Here is a 22967-nt window from a genome sequence, read left to right as displayed (position 1 = left end):
TATTCATGTCATGTCTTTATATTCATGTCATTCATACCAACACAGTTATATGTTGGTACGAAAACTTAATTTAATACTATATAAAATATAGAACAATTAAATATTAACACAAATGTGTGCATTTGTCATTTGGATTTTTTTTTACCAACTTTCATAAGTGTGGAGGAGAAAAAAGAAAAACGCTTCCGCTACTTGGAAGTCAGAAGTACTAATGGAGCTGATTCTACTTGTGAGACAAATTGCATTGAATTTTAGATAACTTCAGTCATTCTGTGATAATAAAATCCTTTGCTTGTGCCTTCACACTGATGGGATTGTTAGTAGCCCTTGAGTATATCCCAATGTGCAAGGTTTGAAAATACTATGAATGCCTAGTATACTGGAGGGGTGGCCACTGGTATGAACCAGCATATGTAAGGAAACAAGGTGTGAGAATGTAACTTAAGGAAATAAATCCTATTGTAATGGTTTCAATTTTTTCTAAATATGCTGTATAATATTTTATCATGTATAGCTTTAATTTCTTCCCAGCAGCAATCTTGGACATTGATATAGCCTGTATAATGGAAGTTTATAAATTACTCATTCTGATTGCAATGCTGTTGGTTGTATATTTGGAGAAATGAATGCCTTTTTCTCACCTTGGTATGAACCAACATAAACAGGGGTTGAGATGTGAAGTCCACATCACACAGAAGATTAGCCAAACCTCTGTGAATTAAGCAATACTTGGGACACTACACCACTTTGCTTACAAAGGGTTGAAATGGCAAAAATGATGTTTAGCCTCTACAGTAAGCTCCAACATTTCCCCATCTCGTCTGTCATACAGTGCGAATCTTTGTGGTTATGATGGCATCATGGTGAGAACTAATATTCCTTGCATGCCATTCTTATTTGAAGTTGATCTAGCAGGCCAGATACTAGTAGTCTGCTGGACTAAATTTTGTATAACTCTCTAAGAGGCATCTAGATTAACTAGTTCATAATCTTGTTGCCACATTCTGCCAGTTGTACTGAAGGGGAATCAAAGTAATATTTATGCATGGGATAATGCTGCCAAGAACATGTTATTTTAAGGAACTAGGTATATCTTACCATGCCTATGGTATACCTAAAAATTTCACAATTTTATATACATGTCTACATCAGTGCATTGCAAATGATCAAACGAACGTAATGAACTTATCTATGAACAGGTCTAAACCTCCCAAAAACTTCTTAATTCATTTCATGGATGTATGTTGTTTCATTTCGAATTTCAGTGATGTCCATTCATTACATTCCGCAGTCATCCCAGTTCTATTTACTTTTTCAGTCATAATCTCAACTATAAGTTTCCTTGACCACCAAGCATCTCATTTTTCCTAATTATTTTCTCTAATTCCTTCCACTTTAAAGATAGTACTTGTATCCCTGGTGTGATATTTCTTTACAGAGACTTCTTAATCCCACTCTCTAATGCCACAGGCCCAGTAATATTCCCAACTTTGTTATAAAAATTTCTAGTGCTTATATTTTAGAATTATTAGTCTCTCTCTATTTAACAGATGTTTAACTTAAAAATATTTCCTTCCATGCTAGTGTGATTACTTTCTTTTTCATTCCCAAAGTTCCTAAACTAAATTATTAAAAGACTGGTGGCCCATCACCATATCCACCCCACTGTTGAAATTGTTTCAGAAAATTTTATTCTGCTTCCTGTAATGCCACAAATTCTATCTCCTCCTTTCTTTCATATTCACTGTAAAAAAAACCGGGTATTTATACTAATATAAATCTTCTACTAACTACCTTTCTGGTATATGATGCCGTGGACCACAAGGGTCAATTTGACTTGATTTATCTTGACTGAATTTGTTGCTGTTCACCAGTCAATACTTCTTTACCTATCAGAAATATTTTATGGAACAAGGTAATTTGCTCTTTTTCATAGAGGAATCTCTCATCCATAGAACCCTTCTTTTATAGTTAAGTGATTCCTTTCTTATCAAAATGTTGATAAGTACAAGTCGATCTGTAATAGTACCACAAATAAGGTTAGGGAGGCCAAGGCTGCATATGAGAAAGCATTGGCTAAGAGAGCAAAGAATGGAGACAAGAAATTTTTCATGTACATGAATACAAAGAAAAAGAAAGAAAAGAAAGAAAGAAAAAAATTAGACCCTTGTGTATTACGTGTGGGGAAGGTCTTAGATATGCCAGTGATATTCTGGATGAATTAAATAGGTAATTTGCATTGATATTTACTGATCCAATACCCTTCATGCTGAGAAGAGGCTGAGCCATATCAAATTAGTGATTTCCTAATTACGGATGACTGTTTATTAGAAAAATCTTTTGAGCATAAAGCCAAGTAAGGCTCCCAGAGTTGATGGCATATACCATGTAGTTTTGAGGGAGAGCATGAGACAGTGTATTGAACCATTGAGATTAATTTTGAGGGCACCTTTGGATTAGAGAAGTGCCAATATATTGGCAATACATAAAAGCAGTTCTAAGAGTGAAGTTGGTAACTACAGACACTGGTTAGTCTGACTTCAGTGGTAAGGAAATTCTTAGAGGCAATGATTAAGAGTACAATCCAAGGACATTTAGATAGAGATAGCATTCTGAAGGACACACAATATGGTTTTGTTAAGAGAAAATCATGTTTAACTAACTTAGTAAGCTGTTTTTACACAGTTACTCAAGAGCTGGATGTAGAGAACAATTTCTACTAAGTTTATTTGTATTTTAGCAAAGATTTGGTTGTGTCCCTCATGAGAGGTTTCTGTATAAGCTGGAACAGATTGGGGTAACTGGAAAGATTCTAAGATGGGTGGCTGCAGGGCAGAAGGCAGAGATTTGCGATTAATGGATATTCTTCAGATTGGTGTAACATCAGGAGTGGGGTCCCCCAAGGATCAGTTTTTGGACCACTGTTGTTTCTCATTTTCATAAATGACGTTGACAAAAGGGTAGAAGTTGTGATGTTAAAATTTGCAGACAATGTAAAGATTGAAGAATTGTTAATGGTCAGTGCCAAGCGGCACTCCTTCAGGATCTGAACAGGATTCAAAAATGGTGAGAAAAGTGGCATCTATGTTTTAATGCAGCAAAATGCAAGGTCTTACAACCCACACTAAATTATACACTTGGTGGCATTGAATTAAAAACAGTGGAGGAGGAAAGGAATCCAAGAGTTACAATATGGGCAGATATGAAGTTTTCTGAACAGCGTAAACAGGAAGCCAGGAAAGCCCATGGTGTCCTATCAATGATTTATCAAATGTTATCCTATAGAGCTAGGGAAGTAATAATTTCGCTGTATAAGGCAATTGTAAGACCACATTTGGAATACTGTGTTTAAGTATGGAGACCTCATCTGAAAAAAGATATTGAGCCTCAAAGGTGGGCAACTTGATTGGTGAGATTGGCAAAAGGACACCTGTATGAGGAAAGACCCTGATTGTGGGCTACAGAGTTTGGCAACCAGGCACCTCAGAGGTGACCTTATTGAGGTTTACAAGGCTCTGAGAGGGGTTAGTAAAATGAATGAAGGTGGAGTGCTCACTGTTATAAAGAATTCCAGAACTAGGGGTCATAAATTAAAATTACAGTGGTTGAGGTTTAGATTTAGATTAGCATTAGCATTAATAGAGGCATATGATGCAAGAAAGCAAGCTTATACAGCAGCCAAAAAAATAAAAATAATAAAAAATAAAAAATAAAAAAAAACTCACTTCCATTTCACCCCTCCGTTTGTTCGAAATACCTGTCCAGCTGAGCCTTAAATTTATTTAGGCTATCAACTTCCACAACAAGGGATGGAAGTCTGTTCCACCAACCAACTATCCGCTGGCTAAAGGCAAATTTCCGCACATCTGTCCTACGCCTGTCTTTCCTCAATCTGAATTTATGACCTCTCAGGTGATTATTCTGAGCAAGAGGAAGAATCCCATTGGCATTGAGCATGCTCAAACCATTCAAGGCTTTATACACTCTATCAGATCACCTCGCCGATGCCTAGTCTAAAGATTAGATTGTAGGAAGTTTTCTTTTAGCCAGCAGGTCATTGATTGTGGGAACAAGTTGCCCTCGCAGGTAGTTGAGGCTGACAGTTTGAATTATTTAAAGGTCATTTGGATAGTTACCTGTGTGAGGAGAGAAGTGTATAAATTGTATATTCTTATCTACACTTTTTTTTTTTTTTAAACCAGTGCAGCAAAAGCCTGTGGCTTTTTTTGCACTATATGGCAAATACTATTACTATTACTAAAAAAGTATCTGGCAGAATTCTGCAGAGTCGCATACTTTCTGCCCTTCTCTTTATCACCTTAATATGCAAGTACCCCTCATCACTTATGTTGTTGATATTAAAATCTGGACTATTTGCAATTCAACTGAGGAGGCACAGCAAAGGAGTTCACATTATAGCCTTTTTTGGCTTTTATACTAATCTCAATAACTGTACTTATATTTTCTTCCATATTTCCTTCTCGAAAAAAAATCTCCTTTTTAATTTTACCCCTCGTGTTAAATCAGTTCTGTCGTATAGAGATTTTTTAGTATTGTGTATTACTAACCTTATCTTTCATTCTTGCATCAACTTTCTTAAAACTGTATCTCTTCATAAGATGCAGTGCTGAGTAATGGGTTTTTCATGTCTCCAACTCAGTTATCTTCCTCTACTATATCTTCTTTGGTCTGTGTTATATGTAGCTGAAATCGGGTCAGCTGCTATTCACATAAAGGTCTCTTCTCTTCTCTTCTCTATGGAATATTAACCTGAGCAGACTTAAAAACTGGCCCAACTCAAGAAGTCATTGCAAATAAAATCATTACATGCAGGGTCCAATGTTTCTTAAATGCTTGGAAGCCTCACGTATTTTGGATAAGGTTGGCTAGCATATTTCCCCAAGGAGTACCAAGCAAAAGTCTTCATTAATTACTCTCTCTCTCTCTCTCTCTCTCTCTCTCTCATTGAATATCTCTCTCTCTCTCTCTTTAGGTTGTCACCATCTCAATGTAAATATATTCTTATTCTCAGACCACCATTACCACAAGCAGATTGTTGATGTCATTCTGTCTTTTTACCTGTAGTGTGTGTGATGTTTTTTAATAATGTGTTGAGGATTTAGCGTCAAACAACTACAAAACTGCTTTTTTTTTTTTTTTTTTTTTGTGATAACTTTAGTTTTACTTTATACAAATAACAATGCATATCATGTCAGAACTGTATCTGTCTGGTAGTTTAAAAGTTAGCTTAGGCTGTAAGTACATTTCCATAAACCAAGAAAATTTAAAATGACCTTTTCTTGGTTAATTGCAAAAATGTCGACTACAAAATGATTTTGTAGTTAATGTTGTTTTGCACTAAACTTTTGGTGGGTGGGTGTGAATTCTTGATTTAAATATTACTCATTTGGTTATGTAATTCTCTGGCCAACAAATGTTTATAAACAATTTTTTTTAGCAGGAATTAAAGCCTTGGTACATTGTTGGGAAAAGTGTATTGGTGTTGCAGGAGATCATGTTGAAAAATAAAAATACTTGCATTGTTGTTCATATTTTCTACCTGAGGTGCAGAGCAACTCGATTACCCTTCATAGCTTATCACATGTGGGAGATGGGGAGGATACCCAAAGTTCCTAACAGTCCCACTATCACCAAAGTATAAGTACTTTGATATTTTGTTGGCACAGAATGATCAGACTTTGTTGAAATTCTTCTTATGCAGTTGAACTGTATGACATGAATATCAGCCCATCAATATTTTAGACTTAAAAGTGGCAGGCTAGGTGTCACATTGGGTTTTGCATCTTTGACCAAAGCCATGAAAGAATATCCTAACTAGTCAGTAATTGGAAAATTCATATTATGTTGCTATTTCATTTTAAAAAAAATGTAAAGAGGAGATTCCTTTGTATCAAAACCATAAATATGCATATTCCTTGTTCTGTTGGTATCCTCATTGCTTTTCCGTGTTGTTCTTAGAAAATTCAATTAATGTTTGACTGGAAGAAGTTGAAATCTAAGTACTTGACAATGCAACCATGCTCAATCCTTATTTCATAAATAAAATAAAATAAGGCATAAGTCATGCAATACCCTTATTTTGTAAATAAAGTTAAGAGTATTTTGTGAATTCTATCTTAAATTAGCAAGATACATTTTAACAAATAGGCAGAGAGGTAAACTATTATTGTTCCCATATTTAATGTTTCTTAAATTGGCTAGATTTATCATTATTTTCCAAACATAAGAAATTACACAGGATTTTAGCCGATTGCAGTAAAGGGCTTATCTGTTGGTTAACTGAAACCTCCACCTCTAGTGTGCATTATTTATTAAGATACCATTTCATTATTACAAGAGACAAAAGTTGTAGCCTAACAGTTATGTAAGCCTCTGTGATTGGAATTTATAGTAAAATTATTCATTGTCAGGTTAGAGAAGGCTTTCTTTTTTCATCTCTCAAAAGAGATGAAAAAAGAAAAGGTCTCTTACTGGTAAAATTAGTGATTCTGATTTGTCTGTAGTTTGCTGTTAGGTTCATGATATTTATTATTCAAGCAAAAAATTCCATTACTTTATTAGCAAAATTATAACAAGTTGTAATGTTGCTAATAAAGTAATGGAGTTTGTGTGGAATCCATATTTTATGAAAATATAGAGTCATTTTTGCTTAAATGCTATTGAATAACTATATATGTTGCCGATGTAAGCCATTTTCGTTGCACAACAACTAACAGTGCAAAAATGCCTCAGTATTGTGATGCAAAAGTAACAACAAACAATTAATAGTCTCTGGGGTTTGTTGTCAGTGGAATTTGTGTGGAATCCAGTTGCTCAGTTTGTTACACCATTCCTTGTTGTTGCAGATGCAAATGAATGATTTCATTGCTTTTATTGAATCCTTCTGAGAGCATCTTGTATGTTAAGCTTGAATCTGGCATAATGGTACCTTCAGCTCATCATCAATGTTGGTTGGATATTCCGTGCATCTAGTGACTTACCACCTGATTTAAATTTTTGAACCAATTTTCGTATAGCCTTTGTGTAGCATTTGTGCCTTGTTTATACTTATAAAGTAAACTCGAATAACTAATTGGAGTAGCCATTTTTTCATCACTTTTCACTATTTACTGAAACTTACTAGGCATCAATTGACTTAGTGTCACTTATATATTTTCAAAGTGCATTGATGAATAGTGGCTATCTACAATGGCTTCCACATAATTTTTATAAAAATATTAACCTTGAAAAAACCCATAAACCTTTTTGATGTGAAAACATCTATGGTGGCACTGGAGTAAAACCTATTCGTAACGAAATTTTCTTACGGAAATGACGCAAATGATGTCACTTTCTATTAAGTGGCGGTTAGATTTTAAATGATGCAAATGACGTCACTTCCTAAATGGCACTGATGATGCTAACTCAGTCACTAACATTGATTTGGTAGAGTAAGTAGCAGCTGTGAGAATAAAACGTTGCATCGTTCTTACTAAGAGATGGAAATGACTTCAGTTCCTAAATAATGCCAGCTCAGTCACCAATGTTGATTGGGTAGAGGGTCATTCCATGACAAGTGGCCTAGGGGTCCCTGCTCTACCATCTTAAATTTTGTTGAAACTTGATGTGGATGTTTAAAAAGGTTTCAAATGAAGCTGTGCAAAATTTCAGTGTAAAATATAGTATGCTTGAGGCACCAGCACCTTTTTTGTGGAAGTCACTTGTGTTATGCGGAATAAATCACAAAAAAATTTCAAAGTTTTAAGTGTTACTGTTGCACAACGGTGAGAGATAGTGCCCTGAAACTTGGTATATCTAGTTAACTTTTGGCAGAGAATGCAAAACTTTTGGTGTCAAGGCTCAAAAACCTTCACATTTTTTTACAATTCAGTCTAAAACTGGCACCAAAAATTTGTCATGACAAATCTAAGCCAGACTTTTGAAAATCATAACTTTGAAATAAAAACCTTTGGTACCTTATTTGGACATTCCACTTACCAACTGCATGAATTCAGCCTAACTAAATATCAGCTCTTATACTTGTTTTCTGGCTGAGATATTTTCCTTCAAAGATTGACTCGAAATTTGAAAGTAAAATTTGACCTATCTTAAGGGGCAAATATCTTAATGTGGAATGCCTCTAATTCTCTCATTTTTGCCACCTCTGGAATGAGTGTTAGCAGAGTTTCAGCTACAAGGATCATGGTTTATCTGTTTTACAATGAGCTGCTGAAAATATTGAAAGAAAAGTTGATGTCCAAGTCATTCAGAAATACTTCAAATATTAACACTAGCTCCAGTTAGTTGGTCCATAAAGAAAACAATGGAAGAGTTTAGTGTCTCAGAAAGAATGGTCAAGAAAGCTAGAAAACTTAAAGCAGAAGAAGGAATCATGGCCATACCTGGAAAAAGTAAGGAAAAAATCTTTCTGAGCAAGTGAAGCAAAAGGTGATGGAATTTTTTGAAGATGATGAATTTAGTCAGATATGCCTTGGAAAGAAAGATTACATTTCCAGTAGAAATGCAGATGGAACAAAAATGCAAATACAAAAGCGACTACTACTCAACAACTTGAAGGAAATGTTTATAACTTATTGAGATAGAAATGGATCTGACATTGGATTTTCTAAATTTTGTGAACTTTGGCCTAAGTTGTGTGTCACAGTTGGTGCACCAAGAACACATTCTGTATGAGTATGCATAATCCATCAAAATGTCAAGTTAATGCTAGCAGCAAGTTCTGTTGAATGTGATTACAAGGTTCTCATTAATAAAAGTCTGTGATTTGGAGCCAAAAGATTGTATGCTTCATTGGTGTGAAAAATGCCCAGAAATAGATTAATTAAAAAAGTTTCTAGAGAATATTTTTGAAAAAAATGAACCAGAAGATATTGAATTCAAGCAGTGGATACACACTGACAAAGATACACTGGACACAGCAATTAACAACAGAAGATTTTATTGAAGAGTTGAGTACAAAGATATTTAACCTTTCCTGTCATCACTACATTGCTAAATATCAAAGCTACCATTTGAAATCAACAAAGGAAAGCCAAATGACAGGAGAATTGGTCATCTTGATGGATTTTTCAGAAAATTATTCATTTGTTGTGCAAGATGCTGTTCAAGAGTTCCACTGGGAGAATATCCAGGCTACATTGCATCCATTTGTCATATATTACAAGGATGTTGAACTTCAGAATATAAGTTTCTGCATAATCAGTGACTGCCTTCGACATGACACAATTGCAGTGCATGTCTTTCTAACCATCTTAATTGAATATTTGAAGGTTTTCATGACAGAAATCAGGCACATTTACTACTTCATGATGATGGTTCTGCAGCTCAATACAAGAATTTCAAGAATTTTATTAACTTGTATCATCATCAAAAGGATTTTGATATCAGTGCTTAATGGAATTTCTTTGGCACTAGCCATGGCAAATCATCATGTGATGGAATTGGTGGAACAATAAAACGATTGGCAGCACGTGCAAGTCTCCAATGCCCAATTGAAAACCAAATCCTGACACCAAGAAACATGTTTGAATTTTGTGACAAGCATGTGACTCGAATAAAATTCTGTTTGTTTCTAAAGAGGAAATTGAGCAAATAAGGCCATTTCAAGAGAAAAAATTCATAGATGGTCATACTATTTCTGGAACAAGAGAAAATCATCACTTCATTCCTATTGATGCAAGACAGATTCATGTTTACACAGTATCCATTTAAATGACACACCATCATCATTTGTAGCTCATGTGGATCAGACTAGTGAAACCAATATTCAATATGTGCCAATTGTTAATTTACAACCTGGCCAATATATTGCCTGTATTTATGACAATAATTGGTGGATTGGAAATATTTGTGAAATTTAATTTGAGGAACATGATGTGAAATGAGTGAGCTGCTCCATCCTCGTGGAGCAGCTCACTCATTACACTGGCCTCTATACAAGGTGTCTGCTGGATTCCTGAACAACAAATTATTGCCAATCTTCCAGCTGCAACAACAACAATGGGACAACAATATAGCTTGACTGAAGTAGTAATATCAACCATCAATGAAAAATTCCAGTCCATTACGAAGCAGTGATTCAGTATCTTCACACTCACTTGTTTATTTCAAATTGTATTGCGTTTTAAATAAATTTTGTTACAGTTATAACTTCTTTCAAGCTTAGAAACCAATAGAACATCATCTTTATGCTTGGAATCCTGAATAAATAGTACTTTTCAGGCTTGGGAACTTGCACTGAAGAAACCATGCAATTTATTTTCTTGCCATTTGCACCCCCATCGTAAAAAAACACAGATCTTTTTGTGCATTGACAATATGTTGTTTCTCCTTAAACCATAGGGCAGAGTAATTGCAGAAAATTTCACTCTTGGAAATGCAGTAGTTCTGTCCTTATTGAGATGTGAAACTTCACCATCAAATAAGTTTGCAAATATTATGTGGAAAATATGAAATGTTTAAGGACATTTTTTAGGTCTTAAGTAGCAAGATACAAAACTGAAAAACCATGATTCTTGTTGCTTAAAACCTGCTGTTTCCAATAGTGACAAAAATGAGAGAATTGAAGAAGTCCCACATTAAGATATTTGCCCCTAAGATAGGTCAAATTTTGAGTCTATCTTTGAAGGAAAATATCTCATCCAGCAAACAAGTATAAGAGCTCATATTTAGTTAGGCTGAATTCATGCAGATGTTAAATGGAACCCAAAGAAGAAGATACCAAAGGTTTTTATTTCAAAATTATGACTTTCAGAAGTCTTGCTTAACTTTGTAGCGACAAATTTTTGTTGCCAGATTTAGACCACATTGTAAAAAATCTAAAGGTTTATGAGCCGGGACACCAAAAGTTTTGCATTCTCTGCCAAAAGTTAACTAGGTATACCAAGTTTCAGAGCACTAACTCTCAATGTTGTGCAACAGTAACACTTAAAACTTTGAAAATTTTTTGCGATTTGCTCTGCGTAACACAACTGACTTCCACAAAAAAAGGTGTTGGTGCCTCAAGCATACTATATTTTGAACTGAATTTTTGCACAGCTTCTTTGGAAACCTGTTTAAACATCTACACCAAGTTTCAACAAAATTGAAGATGGTCGAGCAGGGACCATCTTCAAAATTACGCCACTTGACATGGAATCACCCCAGAGTAAGCAGTGGGTAGTAATATTATGCAAGAATAAAAGCTTCGAAGCCTCTCATGTTGAAATCTAAGAAGTTCAAAAACATAGAGAACGAAAAATATGCAGACTTTAATAAAAATCTGCTTCTCAAGATCAACCTTCTAAGTAGCATAAGTAACTAAGTTTTGATTAAACCATTTAAAAATTTAAACGGTTTTGATTCAAGAACGCAACAATAAGACAATCACTTGAACAAACAACAATCACTTCTTGTAGTAGTTTTTGGTTATGACGTCATACTAGTCTACAAATGGATTTTGATAACTATTGAATTGTAAAAATACCAAATCTGATTTCACTTAACAATCTATAAGAGTATTCTTGTTAATAATTACCCTGCCAACCTTTCAATCATCTGTAAACCTCAGACATTAACAGAGGCATATGATGCAAGAAAGCAAGCTTATGCAGCATCAGCCAAAAAAAGAAAAAAAAAAAAACAACCCACTCCCATTTCACCCCTCCGTTCATTACAAATACCTGTCCAGCTCAGCCTTAAATTTATTTAGGCTATCAACTTCCACAACAAAGGATGGAAGTCTGTTCCACCAACCAACTACCCGCTGGCTAAGGCAAACTTCCGCACATCTATCCTACATCTGTCTTTCCTCAATTTGAATTTATGCCCTCTCAGGTGACTATTCTGAGCAAGAGGAAGAATCCCATCAGCATTGAGCATGCTCAAACCATTCAAGACTTTATACACCTCAGTCAGATCACCTCGCATGTGCCTGGTCTCCAGACACTATAATTTGCAAAATTTAAGCCTTTCTTTGTAAGAGCAACCCCTTGTTCCATTCATTAATCTTGCCCTTCTCTGTACTTATTCCAACAGCTCTACATCCTTCTTAAAATGAGGCCTCCAGACCTGTATACAATACTCAAAGTGTGGCCTGACCATTGCCTTATACAAGGTGATAATCACCTCCTTATTCCTGTACATCATTGACAAGACACTATGAGCTACCCTTGCAGACTGTCTGCATTTCTCAGAAAACTTCATATATGCCTGCACAATTACCCCCCGGGTCCTTTTCGTTCTCTACCACTATCAGTGTAGTACCACAGAGTTGATACGTCACTCTGGGGTTACTGCTTCCCATATGTAGTACTTTACATTTGTCAATGTTAAACTTCATTTGCCACCTCTCAGCCCATCTGCTCAACTTTTCTAGATCCTGTAGCAGCAGCATACTGTCATTAGTGTCCTTAACAACCCTGCCAACCTTCGTATCGTATGCAAACTTGGACATTAAGCTTGATATACCATCATCAATATCATTTATAAATAAAGAAAACAGCAATGGACCCAACATTGAACCCTGAGGGACTCCAGTAATAACATTAGTCCACGATGAGCAGTGTCCATTGATTACCACTCTCTGTCTTCTCCCACCCAAACGTCCCTTTACCTATAGAAGCAATTTGCCTCCAGTGCCACGCTGCTCCAATTTGTTCAGCAGTCTTCCATGTGCAACAGTATCAAAAGCCTTTGTAAGATCTAAATATATGATATCAAAGTTATTCCATGCATCCAGTTCCTTTGTGACCACATTATAGTATCCAATCAAATTGGTCAGGCAAGGCTTTCCCTTAACAAAACCATGCTGTGTCCGAGCCATAACTGAAGTCCTGTATAGATGATCCTGCAGTGCTTCTTTATTTCAAAGATGGTTAAAACTCCAGCTGAGCGAAATCAAGAAAAGTATGCAAGAATAAAAGCTTTAAAGCCACTGAAAAAGCCTCCCATGTTGACAAAAGAACGAGTTCAAAAACATAGAGAACATAAAAAAAATGCGGAGTTTAATAAAACCTGCTTCTCAAGATTTTATTTCTCTGAGAAATAAAATTTGTTTCTCAAAAAAAATAAATTTTATTAAACTCTGAAAAATATATTTGGAGCCCGTTACTTCTAGAATTTCAACTGCAGACTTCATAGTCGTTATGACTATGAAGGCTTGTAATACTTGTCGAGCATCTCCATTCCAATATTTTCGAAGAACAACGGTTTAGTTTATCCTGCCATTTCACCTCATCTGCCTCAATTGGATTTAGTGATAGTGGGGCTCATTTCTCCTCATATACCATTCATGCAAATTAGAAGACTAAGACATGGTTTCAGCCGATACGGAATTTTGGGCCAAATTATAAATGTTCCTGTAAATGTTAATTTGATGATTGATTAGTTGCCTCAGAGAATAGATGATGATTATTGCGTTAACGTGTAGGCGCATTCTTCCATGAAGACATGGAACACAATGAGGCTCCTAAACATGATGAAATGAGTGAAGCTATACTTATTGAAGAAAGTTTAGTCGCTCAACAACAAACTTTTATGTAGCGATGACAAATATTTATGAATAGCTGCTTGTGAACGATATGTTCCACAAGGTTTCTTTTTGATGAATATGCCGAAGAATCGTCCTTTCCTAGAATTTACCTTGATCAGTATTGAGAGTTTACAGATAATTTAAAATTTACACCATTTATGATGGCATCGAGTGAACTTCGTCGTTCAGATCAGCACTTGCGACACCTTATCATCTTTATATGGCCATGGAAATAATGAGATTAAGAACTTGATATTCGTTAACAGTTGCTTTTAAATTCATCAGAAAAGACACTAAGCTCACCAAAGAACAAATCCAATCTTGAGAATACATCAATAACTGCATTGAAAAGAATTTAGTGTTTTTGAAATCGATTCTTAATTCAACTTATTACTGGACAAAACGTAAAAGAGATCTGTTTGCAATGATCAGACAATTGGGTAAACCTACGTTCTTAACTCTAAGTGCAAACAAAATCAGTTGGTCTAAATTGCAAAAAAATTTATACAAACTAAGAACAAGATAGTTTGGATATCCCTGATGAGCGAGCAGAAGCTCTTCATTTTATGGAAAAGGAGACATTAGTTAATGAAGATACCGTAATGTGTGCAATTTATTTTTATAATTCATTTCAATTCATTTCATTAGACCGGGCTCGAACCCCGGTCTAATCAAGAAGCATGTGCTATGCACTGCTTCTCCTTCCCACCTGGCTACGGAGGCGCCTCAGTTGTTGTTGTAACTTATATACCTATCAAGTGACAGCATAATAGAAAATCAAACGAAGAAATGGAATGAGAAAACATGGGTAATGGTTCTACCAACATTTGGAAAGAGAATTGGTTTGATAAGTAGTTCAAACAGGCTGGAATTGGTAATGACATCTTTCACCTTCCACTGGTAAGTAGTGGGCTCACATCCTCTACTTACTCTAGCAAACCAACGTTAGTGGCCACATTGATGTCATTTAGGAAGTGACGTAATATATGTCATTTCATATTCACATTTTCGTCAAATTTGTTTTCACATAAAATATCTTTTGTGGGCTTTTTTTTTTGTTTACCTAATATCATTTGGGTTTTTTTTATCTAGTTTAATGCTATTGCTTAAACTTTTAGGCAATAGCATTAACACATTACTACAGCTCTGGAGGCTGGGTGATAGATCTGGAAGATAGGGTTTTTCTGTCTTCAAATTTTCTGTTTAGTGTTATATTTTCAAAAAAAGTAGATTTAATAGAATAAACAGAGAAATAACACATAGAAAAAAAAAATAAAAAACATGGAGTACAGAAAAACTCAAAACATGGGAACAAAATGGAAGGTACTTATATACTGACACATTCACTTTAAACACAATGTAAATAATTGATTGATACAGTATGTGGAAGTGATTTGGATGAATTTGTTTCTCATTATTCATTTTCTGTACATTTTCACAATCTTATTTAATTACCAAATATTAATTACTTCACTATAACTTTGTTTTTTGAATTTTACATGAATTTTTAGGTTCATTAAGTGTAGGAGTTGTTTATGTAAAGCAACCTGTAGTGGTAAAACGATGAAAGAGAGCAAGCTTATAAAGCATCACCAAAAGAAAAAAGAACTTCCCATGTCACCTGTCTCTCCTCTCTAATTGTTTGTCTAGTTCTTCCTTGAATTTATTCAAACTACCCACTTCAACAACACCAGATGGAAGCTTGTTCCAACAATTAATTGCCTATTGATTAAAGGCAAACTTCATCTCTGTCCTGCAACCATTCTTCATCAATTTGAATCTCTTGGAAATTTTTACTGTCTTTTTGATTAATTAACATATTAAATTGTGTTTTACAAATTGTGTTTAAATAGTCTTAGGCATGTTCATTAGCATATTTTTAAATTTAACTAGTGATTTTGTAAGTTATGACTTACTATTCATACTGCTATTGTATGGTGTTTTGGCACAAATATCGAAGGCTGTAACGAGTAGTGCAGAGGAATAGTTGGGTTTAAATTGTGATAAATAAGTAGTTCGAAGGTTCTAATCACTTTTTGGGCATATATCTTTTTTGTATTTAGCTAAGGAATTTTTGTTGCGAAACATCCTTGAGGCAACCTAACCAAGTATATCTGATCAGTCACGAAAATGCGATGCAGAAGTGACGTCATCTGCAGCTTCCACCAGAGGCGAATTATCATAACTTGTATTGTTGCAATCATCCTTTATGCAGCTACCATTTGACTAATGTTGATTCGGTAGAGTAAGTAGCAGCCTCGTGCCCACTACTTACTCTACCGAATTTGTCATGAAAATGTGACATGGAAATGATGCAAATTATGTCACTTCCTAAATGACATTAATGCAGTCACTAATGTTTATTTGGTAGAGTAAGTAGCAGGCATGAGCCTGCTACTTACTGTACCAATAAAATTTATCTAAACATCCTTCCAAACCAAGGATGTTTCACATAAAACTATCTACCATGCATGTTCAGTATACATAATTTTTTTTTACTTTTTAGCAAGGATATAACTAATTTAATACTGCAATTGTCATGGTATAGCATAACATATACCTTGTTTGTTTGTTATTTGGTTTTTAGGAGCATTAGCAACTAAGGCCATATTGCTCCGGGATATGCGGTGGTCATTCCCTGACCTTTCCGCATCTTCCGTATTTGGTGGTGATGGGCTCGAACCCCGGTCTAATCAAGAAGCGTGTGCTACGCACTGCTGCTCCTTCCCACCTGGCTACGGAGGCACCTAACATATACCTTGAACTTGATAGTGTGAGGTGAGGTATAATGTAAAACTTGATAGCATAATACGTATAACTGCATTTAGGAATCTATTAGCTTAGTGAAGTATTGTCAATTAAGCAATTAAATTTATTAATCTTATTAATTTTCTTTGTTATTCAATTAAATTGTATTTAAACAGAAATCATGCCATAGATTAGAGCAGCAAAGCAATAGTCACAAAGTAGCTGGAGTGCTGTGGCTGGAAGGAGAGGGCAATTCTGCTGTGCTGTGGCTCGAACCATAGGGAGCAATTTTGCTGTGCTGTGGCTCAAACCATAGGGGGCAATTCTTCAATGCATCACAGCCTAAAAAATGTGCAACTTATGAAATGCTTGCAGTCCTTTCTGGAACAGGACATGATCCAGCCAAGGAAGATGTATTTGTATGTGCTAGGTGCAGAGAGTGTGAAGAAATTAAGTACTAACTCAGTGGTCTGATGGGCATTTATAAGAGTTTGAAAAATAGGGTAGATGCCCTTGAAAGAGTTAAAATGGGGCCCATCAAGCTCTCAGCTGCACAAGTCAATGCCAGAGTTCATTCTTGTGCATCAGTCAACACAGCAACAATCTTCAAAGAAGAATGTACTGGTTCCACAGGAGCTAGTTATCATTGGTAACTCTATTGTCAGAGAAACGGAAAATACGTTATTTTTGTTTAGGCGAGATAAGACCAGGGTATATCTGCCAGGGGGAAAAAGTAGATGATATTGTAGAGCAGATATGTTTTTCAGGGCACAAAAGGTGATATTATTGGCACTAATGATATTAAGCGTAGGAGATCTGAGGACTTACTTAACAAGTATAGGGAAATTTTGGCAAAAAGCCATGAGTTAGGATTGAATTTAAAAGTGTCTGCAATTCTGCCCAGATGCAATAGGAGGGAGTGTACGTTGGGAGCCATGTCAATCAATTTGATCCTGGAGAGAATGTGCAAGACTCATGGTGTGGAATTTTTCTCAGCGTGGTCTGTGCTTATTAACAGGAGAGACTGCTTTTACAGGGATGAGATACAATTGAATAGAAGGGGTGCAAGAATATTTGCTGATGCTATTGAGGCAGTGGTAGGTGAGTTAGAAAACTGCTGGCTTGGGGTAATACACAGACTAATACACAGACAGTTTAACTAGAGCTGCAGGCAGAAGTGAAAGTGATTCTTGCATTACTGCTATTGGGACATTTAGCAGCTGTTTGTTTGTTTGTTATTTGGTTTTTAGGAGCATTAGCAACTAAGGCCATATTACTCCGGGATATGCAGTGGTCATTCCCTGACCTTTCCGCATCCTCCGTATTTGGTGGTGACGGGCTCGAACCCCGGTCTAATCAAGAAGCGTGTGCTACGCACTGCTGCTCCTTCCCACCTGGCTACGGAGGCGCCTCATTTAGCAGCCTGAAAAGTAAGGTGTCTGGGATTTCAGGCCCTGCTGTGGGTCATCATCGAACAAATGAATACATGGGCTGTGTTAAGGTAACTAAGAGTGAGAACATGTGCATGTACACTAATTCTGGTAGCATTTTAAATTAATTTGATGAATTTCAAGTATTGATTTAGTCATCAAATGTGTACATTTTAGGAATAGTGGATTCATTTTAGGAATCACTTATGTCTTGAGTTATTCATAGTGTCACTCAGATATAAGTGATGCTGAATTTGAATATAGGGAGTCCAACGTGTACAGGAAAGACAGACAGGGTAGGAGAGGTGGAGGGTTTATGCTCTTGTTAATAAGAGTATTAATTCTAAGGCAGTGTATCCAGTTGACTTTGGTGATGAATGCAACATTAAGTCAGTTTTGTGCTATAAAACCACTGGGAAAGCAAAATTGAGAGTATGAGTGTGTTATAGGCCTAATGCCTATGATTAGTATACCAAACAGCTATACAAGGAAATAGAGTGGGCCAGCAAGTTAGAATGTCTCATAATGGGGGATTTTAATTTTCCAGATGTTTATTGGAATTTGTGGATTGGTCCCACACACACACTAGCAAGACTTATAGATTCCTTGGATGACTGTTTTCTACAGCAGCATGTTAGAGAAGCAACAAGAGGGAACGATATTCTTGATCTGGTTATCAGCAGTGACCCTTCATGCATTAAGAATCTGCAGGTAAAAGACCCACTGGGTGGCAGCGATAATAGTGTAGTAATGTGGAATTTAATTAAAGAATAGCTGCTGTCAAGGATAAAGGAAAAGGCTTTTTCTTTCGTAAGGGTGACTACAGAGGCTCAGACAGTATTTAAATTGTGTGCAGTTGGATCATATGATGATGTTACCAACAGCAAATTCTAAATGGAATGTATTCAGGGAAGTAATCAAAGAAGCTGCTAGCCTTTTCATATCACAAAGAAATACTATCCAAGGTTAGTATTAAATGGATATAAAATGAACTACTGAAATATGTGGCAGAGAAGAAAAGTGTATGGGATGCATATAAATTATCAGGTGATACAGAAACCTGTGATAGATATAAATTAGTCTGTAATGAAGGCACAAAGGAGATTAGGGAAGCTCAGGCAGATTGGGAGAAGTCTGTGGCAAAGAAAAACAACAAAGACTTCTATGCTTATATTAGCAGTAGAAGGAAGGGTTGAATCATATTGGGCCACTTGATTCTATGGGTTAACTGTCGACGACCCTGCTCAGGTTGCAGACAAATTGAATAGGTATTTTGTATGCATTTACACATGAGGAATTCTTTAGGGAAGAGGATGCCAAAAGTTTATCAAACTCTAACGAGGAGCTAAATGACTGTGTGATAACTGAAAGGAAAGTGGAGGAGAAATTGTTGAGGATGGACTTAAAAAAGACACCTGAGGTGGATGGAATCTATCCAATTATATTAAAGGAGGCAAACAAACACTTAGCCATAAGTGTTTGTTTGCCTATGAGAGCATCCTTGGATTCAGGAGGCGCCTCCGTAGCCAGGTGGGCAGGAGTGGCAGTGTGTAGCACACGCTTCTTGATTAGACCGGGGTTTGAGCCCGTGACCACCAAATACGGAGGATGCGGAAAGGTCAGGGAATGACCGCCGCATATCCCAAGCAATATGGCCTTAGTTGCTAATGCTCCTAAAAACCTTTTAATAAAAAAAAATTGGATTCAGGGGAGGTCTCTATGGTATGGAGATGTGCAATTATATCCCAATTCAAAAAGGGGATCAAAAGGCGACATGAATAATTCTGCTCCATGGAAAATAATGGAATAATTGTTTAAAGAAGTAATGCAGAATCATTTGGAGAGGTATACAATTATACTGCAATCACAGCATCCATTGGTTAAGGGGTGGTCATGTCTAACCAATTTGATAGGTTACTATGATGCAGTGACCAAGGAACTAGATGCAAAAAATAATTTTGACAGTATTATACTTGAATTTCAGGAGTGCTTTTGATACTGTTACACATAAAACATTGCTGTACCGACTGGACCAATGTGGCATTAAGAGCAAGTTATGGATAAATGAATGGTTAAGAGAAAGAAGGCAGAGTGGTTATCAATGGACACTGCTTTTCATGGACTAATGTTGTTAGTGTAGTTCCCAGCATTCAGTGCTGAGTCCATTGTTATTTTCAATATTTGTCAGTGATATTGCTGAAGGTATAGCAGGCCTAATGTTTAAGTTTGCAGTGATACAAACATTGGCAGGGTAGTTAATGCCAGTCAACAGGATGAGCTAGTGCAACAAGATCTAGGAAAATTGGGTCAATGGGCTGGGAAATGGCAGTATTGCACATGAGTAGCAGTAACCTCAGAGTAGCTTATGAACTGTACTACACTCAGGTTAGTAGAGAATGAAAAAGTCCTGGGTTTAATTGTGTAGTCAGACATGAAATTCTGGCGCCTCCGTAGCCAGGTGGGCAGGAGCAGCAGTGTGTAGCACACGCTTTTCGATTAGACTGTGGTTCGAGCCCGTCACCACCAAATATGGAGAATGTGGAAAGGTCAGGGAATGACCACCGCAAATCCCGGAGCAATATGGCCTTAGTTGCTAATGCTCCTAAAAACCAAATAACAAATAACAACATAACAACATGAAATTCTCTGAGTACATACGCTCTATGTACATACGCTCTATGTACATACAGTGAGAGAAAACAATTACTGTTAAATATTATTACCGTATTTAATTATAATTAGTAACAAGATAATTAGTTATTTGCTTTTCACTTCTGTTAATCAAAAAAAATAAAAAATCCAATTAATTTAAGATATAAAAATCAAACCTTAAACATAACATATTATGTACATTATCTAACTTGTTTAAAATTAAGTTGGGAGATTAAAAATTGGTAAAATTAGTTAAAAGTTGAAAATTCAGTGCTCTAATTTTAATATGGATGGTGTGTTCTGAGAAGTATATGTTTCTTATGTATTTCATTTTCAGTTTCTGAAGTTCTATATTAATTTAAATATAATTAAAGAGAAATATCACTCTTAATCAGCTGTTTAAAGTTTCAGAAATTAACTGGTTTGTTCCAGTTATATCAGTAAACTGTAAAAGAATATCTGTTTGAAATATTTCAAATAAATTTAGAGATATAAAATTCCTGTTTTTTAGGGTGAAAATGATATAGAGCAACTATGCCTTGTACTTCGAGCTTTAGGGACACCCACAGAAGAAACATGGCCAGTATGCATTTTGATTTTTGTTACCGACGTTACCCATATTTATTATATTTAAGAAATTTTTCCTATTAACATATTCATTGTCACCCAAATGTGAGAGAACTCATTCAATGTGCGGTAATTTTTGGAACGTTAAAAAAACATTTTGACATCCCCAGCATTCCAAAAATTCATACATAATGGTTAAAAATTATAAGTTTGCAATTCATTGCTAAAAATGAACACTTACTTTTGTGCTGAGCTGTAAATCAGAACAAATATTAAAATTTTATAAAAAGTTTATAAAACATCAACAGTAATAGAGAACAAATAAAACTGTGTCAAAGTCTATAAACAAAAGCCAAGCATTACTGCAAAGCATTCAGTGTTCCAATACTGACTAGTTGTTAATTTCATGCTCCTTTACGTTTCTGGCACTTAATGGTTGACCGCTTAAGAATGACTGCTCTTATGCATTATAGCATTGGATGCATTTTGAACTCAGATGTGCATTGTGGCACATCACCTGTAGTGCCATTTTATGCTTATGTGAATAAAGGCAGCAAACATGTTAATTAACTTTCAAATTCCTAACTATTTTAATTATAATCTAACTGTATACAGGATGGTTATAATTAAACCTCTCCCATTTTGACATATTTGCAGAGAAAGTTAATTGATAAAAAGCACACACTGTACTTGTATTATTTGAAAGGCATAATGTGTAGATAATGCAGATAAGAATTATGTGTAAAAAATTATTTAATTTCATATGTTCAAGCACATATGTGGTCAGGTTTATGAAAATGAGCCATGTGCTGTGATGACACTATGATTGACACAACATATGTGCAATTCATAATGTCATCACCAGTGTTATTCATAGTGTCATTAAAAAACCATGTGCTTCTGGATGAATAGATTAAGGCAAGGTTCAGTGTATGCAAGTAGTAACACAAAACTGAAATTAAAAGAAACAGCTTTGATAGTAGTGGGACGGATAGAAACATGATAAAAATCTATTCCTGAATGCAGGACCAAGGTACCCTGAGCAGAAAGATATTTCGGTGCCCTTTTACTAAGGATATATATATATATATTTATTTTATTATTTTATTTTTTCAAGATTCTTCTGTTTTTGGCACCCATTAAAGAACAGAGCCCTGGCAAGGGCCCTGCTAGTACATACCTTAATCCAACACTGCCCAAATGTGAGGTAGAGAATATTTCTATGGCGATAGAAGATGATACATTGGTAAATACACAAGGAACCCACTGTGTATATTGTTTTCTCCTGTTGTATGCATGGTCCAAAGTTTGTATGATAAATTCTTTATTATTATCCATATAATATTGATCATGTGTAAGCAACTTCTGAAAATTCAGGTGATTTTGTACTGTGGTTTCTTAGAGGAAGTTGATAGTGGATAATCATGGAATATTTTATGAGCAGAGCTACTGTACTTACTACAGAATTGGACAAAATACATTCCATTTCTCAGTAAGCGTTACTGCACCCATATAAGGTCATTATATGATGTGGATTTATGGAACCAACAGTGCTTGTTGTTTTCTCCTGTTTTATGCCATGGTCCAAAGTTTGTATGATAAATTCTTTATTATTATCCATGTAATTCTTCATTGGCCATTCTTTATTTCAAGAGATCCCCTAAACACAATCTGTAAATACTGATTGCTAACTTTGTCATTCCAGCTCTCTATCTGTGCCATATTTATGCAAGGTGACAATTCTCCACTTATCATGACTTCTGTTTGAAATGTTGTATTCACACAACAATGCTTAAGTTTCATAAAGGAGGGTTGTGAATACTCAGTATTTGTGGATGCAGAAAATTTTCATGGTCTACTGGTCAAAATTATCTATGCAGTCTGTTAGTAAGTTTTTTTTTGTATGTGTGTACATACCACAAACTGAATCCTGCATACAGACTTGCTACAGTACTTTTTTTTTTATTTTTTATTTCTGGAAATAGCATCTCTCAGTTTTTATTGCCTTGCTAAGTGATGTGCGGCAGTGGAACTGCATT

General features: G+C 35.6%; 1 protein-coding gene across 4 annotated transcripts in view; it reads left to right on the top strand.

Moving 5' to 3' along the window:
* Nucleotides 1-22967, top strand: part of LOC150084912 (cyclin-dependent kinase 20-like) — a 107146-nt gene that overhangs the window by 71169 nt on the left and 13010 nt on the right. For all 4 annotated transcript variants that reach the window (XM_090375639.1, XM_090375642.1, XM_090375638.1 and 1 more), the window contains exon 8: nt 20873-20944. In XM_090375639.1, coding sequence (XP_090231765.1) covers nt 20873-20944 — 72 coding nt within the window. The remainder of the gene's footprint in view (nt 1-20872; nt 20945-22967) is intronic.

The sequence above is a fragment of the Mastigoproctus giganteus genome, chromosome 6 (assembly GCF_048544385.1).
Source record: "Mastigoproctus giganteus isolate SK-2022 chromosome 6, ASM4854438v1, whole genome shotgun sequence".
In the NCBI taxonomy this organism is placed as follows: domain Eukaryota; kingdom Metazoa; phylum Arthropoda; class Arachnida; order Uropygi; family Thelyphonidae; genus Mastigoproctus; species Mastigoproctus giganteus.
Note: the sequence above shows the minus strand (reverse complement) of the source record. Positions and strands in the feature narration are given on the sequence as shown.